The 12,521-nt window shown below is 40.5% G+C and overlaps 1 protein-coding gene across 1 annotated transcript in view; it reads right to left on the reverse strand.

Annotated features, from left to right (window-relative positions):
* The window catches only part of CDYL (chromodomain Y like), a 187,689-nt gene extending 175,470 nt beyond the window's left edge, over positions 1–12,219 (reverse strand). The window contains exon 1 of the mRNA XM_019710855.2: positions 11,788–12,219. Coding sequence (XP_019566414.2) covers positions 11,788–11,811 — 24 coding nt within the window. The 5' untranslated portion in view covers positions 11,812–12,219. The remainder of the gene's footprint in view (positions 1–11,787) is intronic.
* Positions 12,220–12,521: the final 302 nt, after the last annotated feature.

Consider the following 12,521-nt stretch of genomic DNA (forward strand, 5'->3'; position numbering starts at 1 on the left):
CAAACTATTGAAAGAGAGAAATCATGAGCCAAGAATAATATATCCAGCAAAGATATCCTTTAGATATGAAGGAGGAATAAAGACCTTTCCAGACATACAGAAGCTGAGGGAATTTTCTAATACACGACCTGCACTACAAGAAATACTAAAGGAGGCTATTCGACCACCATCAACAGGGACAATTTGTGGCAACCAAAACTCAAAAAGGGGGAGAGTAAAGGCCTGAACCGGAATATGGGAATGGAGAAAGTAAGCGTGCTGAAGAAAATGGAATACTCTAAATATCAAACTTTCTTTTACATAAACTTAAGGGTAACCACTCAAAAAAAATCCAGAACTGAAATACATACTGTAATAAAAGAAGAAACAGAGGGAAACATCATAGAATACCACCACACAGAAATAACAGACAACAACTAAAAGGCAAAGAAACAATGGAGACACAGCCTTACCAGAAAACTAAAGATAGAATGACAGGAAATCCTCACATATCAATAATCACCCTAAATGTAAATGGACTGAACTCACCAATAAAAAGGCACAGAGTAGCAGATTGGAGCAAAAAACTAAACCCAACCTTATGCTTGTTGTCTCCAAGAGACAGCTACAAGGACAAGCATCGACTCAAAGTGAAAGGGTGGAAATTGACACTCCAAGCACATGGTACCCAGAGAAAATCAGGTGTATCCATACTGATATCAGATGAAACAGACTCCAGGGTGAAAAAGATAACAAGACAAAGATGGTGAAAAACTGACGCCCTTTGCTCTACATTCAGGAACACGACAGGGCTGTCCCTATACCTCTGCTTTGCAACATAGTGTTGGAAGTCCTCGCCAGAGCACTCAGGCAAGAGAAAGAAATAAAAGGCATCCAAATTGGGAATGAAGAAGTTAAACTGTCACTCTTTGCAGCTGACATGATGCTATATATAGAAAACCCTAAACACTCCACCAAAAAGCTATTAGAAAGAATCAACCAATACAGTAAAGTTGCTGGCTACAAAATCAACGTACAAAGTCCATTGCATTCCTATATACTAACAATGAAATCTCAGAAAAAGAAATACAAAAAACAATTCCTTTTGCAATTGCAGCAAAAAGAATAAAATACCTAGGAATAAACTTAACCAAGGATGTGAAAGACCTATATGCTGAAAACTATAAGACATTTTTGAAAGAGATTGAAGAAGACACAAAGAAATGGAAAGACATTCCGTGCTCATGAAGTAGAAGAATCAACATAGTTAAAATGGCCATATTACCCAAAGCAATATACAGATTTAATGCAATTCCCATCAAAATCCCAATGGCATTTTTTAAAGAAATAGAACAAAAAATCTTCAGATTTGTTTGGAACCACAAAAGACCCCGAATAACCAAAGCATTCTTAAGAAAAAAGAACAATACTGGAGGTATCACACTCCCTGACTTTAGCTTGTACTACAGGCCTACAATAATCAAAACAGCATGGTACTGGCAGAATAACAGACACATAGACCAATGGAATAGAATTGAGAACCCAGAAATAAAACCACATAAATATGGACAGATAATTTTTGACAAAGAAGCTAAAAACATACAATAGAGGAAAGACAGCCTCTTCAATAAATGGTGCTGGGAGAATTGGATAGTCACATGCAAAAGAATGAAACTAGATTGCTATTTGTCACAATGTACCAAAGTTAATTCAAAATGGATCAAAGACTTAAGCATAAGGCCCGACACAATAAACTGTATAGAAGAAAAAACATAGGTACTAAACTTATAGACCTTGGGTTCAAAGAGCATTTTATGAATTTGACTCCAAAGGCAATGGAAGTCAAAGCTAAAATAAACGAATGGGACTATATGAAACTTAAAAGCTTCTGCACAGCAAAAGAAACCATCGACAAAATAAGAGGCAACCAACTGAATAGAAGATTTTTGCAAACAGTGCCTCCGATAAGAGGCTAATATCCAAAATATACAAGGAACTCATGAAACTCAACCACAAAAAACAAACAACCCAATTGAAAAATGGGCAGAGCACCTGCAGAAACACTTCTGCAGAGGACATACAATGGCAAATAGACATATGAAAAAAAGCTCAACATCACTAATCATCAGAGAAATGCAAATAAAAACGACAATGAGATATCACCTCACCCCAGTCAGAATGGCTCTCATCAACAAGACAAATAGTAACAAGTATTGGAGAGGCTGTGGAGAAAAAGGAACCCTTACACACTGTTGATGGGAATGCAGACTGGTGCAGCAGTTATGGAAGGCAGTGTGGAGGTTCCTCAAAAAATTACGATAGAATTACCATATGACCCAGCAATCCCTCTCCTGGGTATCTACCCAAAAAATCTGAGAACATTTATACGTAAAGACACATGTGCTCCAATGTTCACTGAAGCTTTGTTTACGGTGGCCAAGACATGGATAGATGTCCTTCAATAGATGAATGGATAAAGAAGTTGTGCTATATATACACAATGGAATACTATTCAGCGGTAAGAAGAGCTATAGGAGCATTTGTGACAACATGGATGGATCTTGAGAGTGTAATGCTGAGTGAAACAAGTTAGACAAAAAAAGCAGAGAACCACATGATTTCACTATGTGGTATATAAACCAAAAACAGCAAAAGAACAAGACAAATAAATGAGAAACCAACTCATAGACACAGACAATAGTTTAGTGGTTACCAGAGGATAAGGGGGGTGAGGGAGGTAGGAGATGAGGGTAAGGGGGATCAAAAATATGGTGATGGAAAGGAGAACTGACTCTGGGTGGTGAACGCACAATGGGATTTATAGATGATGTAATACAGAATTGTACACACCTGAAATCTATGTAATTTCACTAACAATTGTTACCCCAATAAATTAAAAAAAAAAGATGACTTTAGATAGAAAATAACTGTCTTTTAACTTCAATGGTTAAAATTTTTCAATGTTTTCAGTATCAATTCAAATATTCTGATTTACATATCACCTTATCAGTTAGTATTTCCTTTACCTAGCATCATCATGGAAGGCAACACAGTAGTCCTTGTTTTTTGTTTTGTTTTGTTTTGATTGGGTGACAGTGTGTTTCTCCAGGGCCCATGAGCTCCACGTCAAGTCGTTGTCCTTCAATCTAGTTGTGGAGGGCGCAGCTCAGCTCCAAGTCCAGTCGCTATTTTTTCTTTTCCAATCTAGTTGCAGGGGGCGCAGCCCACCATCCCATGCAGGAATCAAACAGGCAATTTTGTTGTTAAAGAGCACGTGCTCTAACCAACTGAGCTCACCGCCCCCCCGCCCCCCGCCCCCGCCCCGCTAAGTCCCTGTTCCTAAACCAGGGAATACACACATAACAGGAGATGAAGAGCTGTACGAAGACACTAACGCATGGCTCATCTCCCTGAAACATCAATCTGATCCCCCAAAGATTCATGGAGTAGAGTTAACTGGCAGGTGCTTTTAAAACATTTAATATCAAACCTAAAAAATATTCTATGGAATGCAATGTTAACTTCACAAAGGATTGAGGATAATTCAAAAACAAGCCAGGCTTGAAATGCCCCCCTCCCACCTCTATCTCCTTATGAGGACACTTACTCTCTTTCTTCTGCTGTTAGAAACAGTTGGGTGAAAACTTTGGAAAACATAGCATAAAAATAAACTTAACTTTGTCACATGCCAAAACTTTTTAGAAACCCTTTTTTTATGAACTCTTTGGTAATTAATATTTTTTTTTTACTTTTTCAATTACAGTTGACATTCAATATTATTTTATATTAGTTTCTGATGTACAGCATAGTGGTTAGATATTTATATAACTTATGAAGTGATCCCCCAATAAATCTAGTGTCCACCTGGCGCTATACATAATTATTACAATATTACTGACTATATTCCCTATGCTGTTCTTTACATCCCTGGGACTATTTTGTAACGACCAATTTGTATTTCTTAATCCCTTCACCTTTTTCACCCAGCCCCCCAATTCCCGTCTCCTCTGGCAACCATCAGTTTGTTCTTGTATCTATGATTCTGTTTTGTTTATTGTGTTCTTTAGATCCCACAAATAAGTGAGATCATATGGTATTTGTCTTTCTCATTCTGACTTATTTCTCTTAGCATTAATACCCTCTAGGTCCACATTGTTGCAAATGGTAAGATTTCATTCTTTTCTATGGTCGAGTAATATCCCATTGTATTAGGTTGGTGCAAAAGTAACTGCAGTTTAAAAGGTTAAACCACATTCATGTCCTCAGATTAGGCACTGCAATAAACCAAAAAATAGACATGTAGCCAACCAGAAAAAATAATACGTACAATATTACTTAATACCTACACAGAATAATACATAAGCAGTGCACATTCATAATAGTGCAAAATAAAAAGTAAATTAGTCACACAGAGTTTGCAAGGGAGGATTCCTGCCCAGAGGAATTTCTGAGGAGGCCCAAATGAGGACCAACACTGAGGCGGGCACGTGGGAGGAATCCACGTTACTGGAAAATGTCAACGCAAAGGTATAGAGGGAGGGATGGGTGTGGACAAAGAGAACTAGCAACTAGGGCTTCACTAGCTCAGACCAACTGACCAGGCCAACCTCAGGTAAAGAAGTGAGAAGGTACGCTTATGTACCAAGGCAAATAGAACAAAGATGTTGAATATTTTGCTTCAGAAGCACTGGTTTTATAATTATTATATCCATTTTCATAAACAGCTCCCTTGAAATCTAGTTAATACTTTATTTACATTTTCAGTACCTTTAGGTAAATCTCTAGTGTTGGCTCAAGCCCTCTATCCCTATTCATGATAACATAAATTCCAAATCAGTAAGGTTTCTTTGGATTCTGACACACACACACAAAAAGGCAAGTAAGTTCCAAAGGAGACTCTCACTACCAAAAAACTAGATCTTCAATAAAATATAATTCTTAATACTTTATTGGACTTACAGGAGGAAGCAAGGAAATATCCAAGTACCCCAGTAACCCCCCAACGCAACCGTAAGATTCAGTCATAAAAGCAAACAAATACCAAAGACTAAGAAAGCAATCCACAGATTTGGAGGGGAGCGTAGACAGGAACCAAGAATATTCAAAATTAAAAATTTAATTGTTGAAATTAAAAAATTCAATGGATGACCAAAATACCAGATGAGACACAGCTCATTAGTGAACCAGAAATTAGGTCCAAGGAAATAGCCAGAATGCAAACAAAACAAAAACAAGGAGATGGAAATGAGAGGGTAAGAAACAGCGGAGAGAATAAGAAGATCTAATAAATGATGACTTGGAATTCCAGAAGAGTAGAAAAGAGCAGCAGTATTTGATGATAAAATGGCCAACAACTTTTTAGAACTAATGAGACACAAATCCACAAAAGAAGCACAACACATACTAAGCTTATTAATAAGATAATAATGTCCACAAATGTAATAAAACTAGAGAACACCAAAGTCAAAGAGAGGATCTCAAAAACAACCAGAGATAGAAGACAGACCACCTGTAAACTATATCTAGACAGACAACAACCTCCTCAAGAATGGGAAAGCCAAAAGACAATGGACTACCTTCAAAATGCTGAAAGAAATAACCAATTAACTAGTTATTATTTTGGAATCAATTCTGTTTTTCAAAAATGAGGACAAAATAAAGACATTTCCAGATAATAAAAAAATTAGGGACTTTTCCACCCACAACCCTTCAATGAAGAAATCTCTAAAGGATATGCTTGAGATAGTAAAAAAAAAAAAAAAAAAAAAAAAAAAAAAAAAAAAATCCCAGAAGGAAGTTCTGAGATATGACTGATGATCAAATAAACTGGTAAAGACATAGGTAAATCTAAACAAATATTACCTGTATGGAATAGTACTGTTCTATTCTGTGAGGGTTTTTTTTTTTTTTTCATGGACAATAAATATTGGAAGATAATAGTATGTAAGTTTAGGGGTGGATCAGAGTTAAAGGATTCTAAGTTCCTTGCATTGTCAGAAGTAGCTAAAACAATGATTAACTTTAGACTTTATGTATGTATAAATTCAACAATAGCCATCTAAAGACTGGAAATAGCATAGAACTGCCAAACCCAATCAGTGAGGTTTTAATATGGTTTTACCGCAGGCTCTGGCTGGAGCAGAGCTGAGTTTGGCAAAAATAATGTCAAAGCAGTCAATGAAAGGCAGGTGAAGTCAAATCAATCTAGCTCAAAGGTGTCAAGAACAATTCTAGTACTTGTTTTGGGTCATGGACCCCTTTGAGAAACAGATGAAAGGTGTTGGTCCTCTCCCCCAGAAAAATGCTCACAGGTAGTTATACAAATTTTCATAAAACACAAAAGACCGTTCTCAGACTCCTCAGAGAAAATGAATCCCCAAAGGCTTTGGTCAGCTAAAAAGCTGAAGAGAATTATGTCTGTGTGGAAAACAGTAAAGTGAGTTCTCCCCATCCTAGAGTTGAAACGATCTACCTATTCAGATGAGGAATTAAATGTAAAGGGAACAGCAGAGATTAGGCATCATGTTTGGAGAAGGAGGAACCTCGAAGTGAGAAGTCAAGCAAGAATGGAGTCATTCCTATAATTCACTTTTATTAAAGTGTAATTCAACCATTATGCAACTATTGCAATACATGAACTGTGGAAAATAATGACCAGGAAAAAAATGCCACCAGATTGTAAACACCAATCTTACAATCTGGTGGACAAGTATGCCATACAATGAAGATAGAAAATAGAAATGACAACACCCTTAGCTAACCACCCAGTGTTTTTAATACTCCCTGGAGTGACTCAGTTAATAACCAGCAGTGGTCAAAGAGCCTGAAAAAAGGACTAGCCCGGTGCACTGAGAGGGCCTCTTCGGCAAAGGCAGAGCCCAATCCCTCCTGACCTCAACTTGTAGCCAGTGTCAGAAATACAGACCAATCCAGAGGCTCCTAAATCTACCTGCATCTTAGAAAGAAGCTTTTTGAAATCTACATTCCTGTCTCCGGCCAAGCAGTGAAAACTACAATCTCGTGGTCTGAGCTGAAGAATTGTATTTTAAAAGTACCCCAGATGATGCTGTTGTACCTGCAAACATACAATATAAAAACTATTATTCCTCATTCACAAAAATTTGACTCATATTGGCTTTGTGCATCACAGATATTCAAAACTGTGAATCAGAACACTATGAATAAAGTATTTCCTTTAATCCATGAAAATATAGTCTGTGGTTAAAATCATTATACAGCATAAGGATAAATTCATCGATTCTTAGCTATCACAGCAAGAACAAGAAAAACTGTAGGACACAAGATCTGAAAACAAATTCAAAGAAAAAACACAGGCACTGTCTCTGGCCCATTTTGGCAAATGAATGGTATCAGCAGCAGTTCCCATTTAAGATAGTGTGTTCATTTTCAAAATACACACACATTTGACTTCAATGATCCTCAATCAACTTCAGGAGTCAAATAACTTTTCCTTTTATTTTGGTGATCTCCATCTTTTAAGAGCCAGCTACACCACACACAACAGATGCTGGTTTATCTTAAGCAACATGCACAGGTCTCTTGATCTTTGTGATTTCCATTTGAACTACACACGCAGATTTTATTTATAACTGTGCTTTTGGTGAATGTACAGAAAATCCTTGTGATGCACAGGAGAAAGGGACAATCTTATCCCAAAGAAAGAAGACTCAAAAGACTTCCCTTTCCCCCAAATACTGATTGTCCTTCCAAACGAATCAACTTAAAGACATTTTTATAAGCCAGGTACAATTTCACTCTTAAAAGCTTACTTCCATTTTTGATTGACTGAATCATGCATGTGTTGGGTAAATATTTTCTCAGAAGGCGAAGACTAGAACATTGAGATCTCACTGAAATTTAAATGAGCTATTATAGTAGCTCTCGAGGGAAAACCCCATATCCACTGAGAAAAAAGGAATTAAGATACACAAATAAGGAGAATGCTTCTTCCATGTCATTGCAGTGTTGATTCTTTATTTGGTCCCATGTGAACAAAGTCTTAGGGTGGTTATTTGACCACTAAATTAAGGTCCTCTTGATCTCTGTTTTCTTTGGTGATATAATCAATTTACTTGACACTTTGAAATCCCAAATCTCAAAGAGAAACAGGTTTGGTTTTAGGGTTTGCGAATTAGGTGAGGTTTTTTGTTTGTTTGTTTGTTTTTCTTCTTCTTCTTCTTGTAATTAAGAATGGAAGAAGATAAAGCTATTTCCTAGAATAAGGTCAATAAAGTCACCACTTAACACTTGGACATAACATTTTATCAACTAAAAACTGTTTTTACATACTAACGTCATACAAGCTTCACAATTCCTTGAAGCAATTGTCATCATTCCCATTTTACTGATGAGGAAATAAATCCAGGATAGACAGTTATTTAACAAGATACACAGCTAATTCCCTTCCCTATATTGACAGAAGGGAAGAGTGGAATCCAAAACTTCTGGCTCTAAAACCAACGCTGGCATTGGAGAGGAAGCCTTTGCATTACTCCACACCCCACCCTCCACATGCCCCAACCGCAGGTAAACCTCAGCTCCAGAACAGATTAGCTACATACAGCACAGGTCCAGAAAACTACGATCCAAATCCAGCCCACTGCTTGTTTGGGTAGAACGCAAGGATTAAGAAGGGTTTTTACATTTTTAAGTAATTTTTAAAAAGGAGTACTTCATGACATGCAAAAATGATATGAAATTCGAATTTTACCATTAACAGTTTTATTCGAGCACAGTGCTCATTCATTTAGGTATTGTTTATGGTTGCTTTTGCACTACAGCATCAGAGCTGAGTATTTGCAACAAAGACAGCATGGCCAGCAAGGTCTAAACATTAACTATCTGGTCCTTTACGTAAAGTTTGTGGACCCCTCATCTAAGGGATGCTTGTATTTTTATGAAAGCTATTAAGTTCTTAGCATGGGTAAGTCAAAAATCTGCCTTCCCTACTCCTAGCTGCTGTAGATACAGGGAGTAAATCTATTCTCTTTCTCAACTAACAGTTCTTCCAACTTTGGAAGGTTGATGCTTCATCCCATCTTATCTAGTTTCTGACCCCATATTTTTTATTCACAAGGCATAATTACAATAACCATTTAAACATTTACTATGGACCTATTACCACATACCAGGCACCATCCTAAGTGTTGGAGATCTCATTTCTTTTTAGGTGAGAAAACAAAGGCTTTGCAATCAGGTAACTTGCTCAAGTTCACGTAGCTACTGCAGACCTCTGCTCTTTCCATATCACTTTACTTCAAAAAACAAAAATTTGAACTTCCTCTTTGGTCAATACATATAGCCAAATGTGAAACTCCTATTTCGATTTAGGCAGAACTAGACAAAACTGGGCAACTTATGTCCCAGGACCTGGCTACTGAAGTGCTCTCTGCATCCTTGCCAAACAGCTTGTCAGCATGTAGTGTTCATTTACAACTGCGTATCATTTCTGACTCACAAATACTGTCTTGGTTAAAAAAAAAAAAAATACAATTCTGTATCTTTAGAAAACAAACCAGGCCTCAGGGAGGCATGTTAGATCACTTCAAATAAAAGATAACCATCACTTACTGTGAGTGTCCCCATAATGGGAATTATGGGGTATGCTTTACATATTTTTTCATTTAAACTTCACAGCTCTATGACATAAGCATTGATCTCAATTTTACAGATGAGGAAACTGAGCCTTCAAGGTTAATTTACTACCCAAGGTGACAGGGTTGGAATTCAATGTTTTCTGATTCCAAAGCCAGGCTCTCAACCACTATGCAGAACTTTCAAATATCAACTTTCAATCATAATATAGTTATAGTGTTGCCTACAAGTAAAGGAGAATTTGAAAACTTATTCTGAACGCCCACCATATTATTTACTATCACCTCAACTGCACTCCTATATTTTTTTTCAAAACTATAACAAAACACAGAATCAAAAGTTCAATTGTGCAGTTGTATTGTTCCTTTGCAATGTACCTATTTTTTCCCCAAAAGATGCTCTTGGAGGCCATGAACCATTCTCATACCTCCCTATCTCTCCCTATGAAACCTCCATAGGACATGCATTCAATAAACATGCTGAATAAACAGAAACATTGTATAAAACGTGACTTATAAACTAATTCTGCCAAGAAAGTAGTGAATAGAAGATAACAGAATAAGCAAAGAAAGAACTAAATTTAGTTCATTATACACTAGTGGTAAATGTATTGTTTTCAGGATCATTTTTATACACATAAGATACAACTTATGTATAAGGTGCTACCCTCACCCAAACACTAATGGTTAACTGATTATGTATTTATGATCACAAAAATGAAGAGTGAATACTCAAGTCTAAACTATCACAGAATAATCTAATGGAGAAACCAAAACCCCTCACATCCTCATGCTGTGTACTTTCCCAACCATGTGTCTTAGCCTGGAAGACCTTGCGCATCTTAGCCTCTACTCTGGGTCTTCCCCATATACTTTCCTTCCTAGAAGGGAAATCTTGAGAACAAGGAGATTATTTTCCCCTTTACACGCCCAAATGATCCAAGACAGTACCTTGACTACAGTAGGGCACTGCTACTGTGTAAAATGGTTTGATAGAATGGAACATTTTCAGTGCTAGCTAAGGTACACTGACCACATACAATTCAAGGGAAGACAACAACCTTACCATTAATCCTTCAGAAGGCAGCCTCCTCCTGAGAACTTTTGCAAATACTTGCTTTTAAAAAACAACAAAAAGCTGCTAGAAGGCTATCATTGTTGGCAACAGAGTTCCATTCTGTGCCAAAAGCAATAATACACCCACAAGAGAAGACACCTCAAAGGGATCACCTGGTATTTATTAAGGGTTCGTTCACAAGGACGAAGGGACTCTGCTTGTTATAGACGCTTACTTAAGTCCCTAAACCTGAGGTCCCTAAACGCATCATAAAGGTGAATCCAGAGTATCCAGAAGTTTTAAGTTTCTTAAGATACACTTACAAATATCTATGAAACACAAGAATCACTTATTCAAAAGAACAGAAAGCCTTCCAAGTTTCTGTGCTACCAAGAAGTCTACTTTGAAATACGTCAAAAAGTTACATCGAGGGATACAAAATATGTTTAAAGATCCAGACTGATAACTCAAGAACTTGAAGTTGAAGCTGGCAAAACCACTGCCCATAACTAAGAGTTCTGATTATGCCCCTTCTCACTTGCAAGGCTGCGGCGCAAATGAATGACGGTGTATCGGCGTTAAATTTAAATTTCCTGGCTCTAGCCACAATGCTAACCTAATTAAAGCATGTGGTCAACGTTTAGCATTTTCGGTGCGATATTTTGCATTGCTTTGGCCAACAGCAGAATCGAGAGACAGTTGCACTCTTCCTCTCACCAACCCCCCTTCCCAAAGCCGGAGGCAAAACCCTCTCCAAAATGCTCTATTAATGGACAGGAAAAGCACCCCCGCAACGCCCACAGACCCCGCCAAGCGGTAACGGGGGCTTCACACCTATCACCCTCGCCAAGAACACTTTGGACTCAGTCTGAGCAAGTCACTCGTGCAAGCGCTACTTCCCCACGGCCGGGACCCCCCCACCCCCAGGAGCCCGACAACTCCGGAGAGCACCTCCGCCCGCGGGGCCCCCAAGGCAGCGTGGCTCGGGCTCCCCTCGCACACATTTCCCGTCCAGCAAACTGCGGCCGCGGAGGGGGAGGGGGCGAGGCTGGCGACGGCGGCAGAGCCGGGCCGTCGGGCCGGGCCCGGGCGGCGAGCGGGGGCGGCCCGAGGGTCTGGGAGGGGGAGGGGAGGTACCTCGTACAGCTCCTCGGAAGCCATGGTGGGCAGCGGAGTTGCGGACAGGCGGGAGGGGCAGGGTTGGGGCGAGGCGCCGTCGCCGCCGGGCGGCCGACACTTTGTTTCAGTTGGGTCCCTGCGTGGCCTGCGCTTCCTGCTCCCGCTCCCGGCGCCGGGAGCTCAGCACTGACGAGCCTCTCACACTCACTGCCAGTGCGGGCCGGCGGCCGCGGCGGGGTTGTGCGCAGGAGCAGCTGCGCAACGTGCCCTCCGCTCACTCCCCGGCGGACCGGCTCGGGCTCGGGCTCATCGCGCCCCGCCGCGGGGCCAGGCTGGGGCGGGCGCGGCGGCGGTGCACGGCGGCGCGGCTGGCTCCGTGGCTCCCCCTCTCCGGCGAAGTGCAAAAAGCTTCCTACTTGCGACCAAGAAACCTGCCCCGGCTACTGAGCAAGCCCGGTGAGGCCGCCCGGCCCGGCGGAGCCGCGCTCCCGCGTTCCGGGTTTTCGGGCCGCCCGCCCGGGAGAGGCCGGTGGGGCGGGGCAGCCGAGAGGAGCAGTGGGCTCCGCTCCCGGGGAAGGCAGGCGGGTGACCGCGGTGAGGGATCCGGCAGGAAGGGGAGTGGCCATGGATCGGTGGGCGGGGTCATGGCAAGATGAGGGCGGGGCCGAGAGAGCGGTGGGCGGGGCTCTGACTTCCCCAAGTTCCCTCCGCGAGGTCCGAGCCGGCCCAGGCGCCACCCGCCTGCCCGCCTC

This window comes from Rhinolophus sinicus, linkage group LG06 (genome assembly GCF_036562045.2).
Source record: "Rhinolophus sinicus isolate RSC01 linkage group LG06, ASM3656204v1, whole genome shotgun sequence".
Taxonomy (NCBI): Eukaryota; Metazoa; Chordata; class Mammalia; order Chiroptera; family Rhinolophidae; genus Rhinolophus; species Rhinolophus sinicus.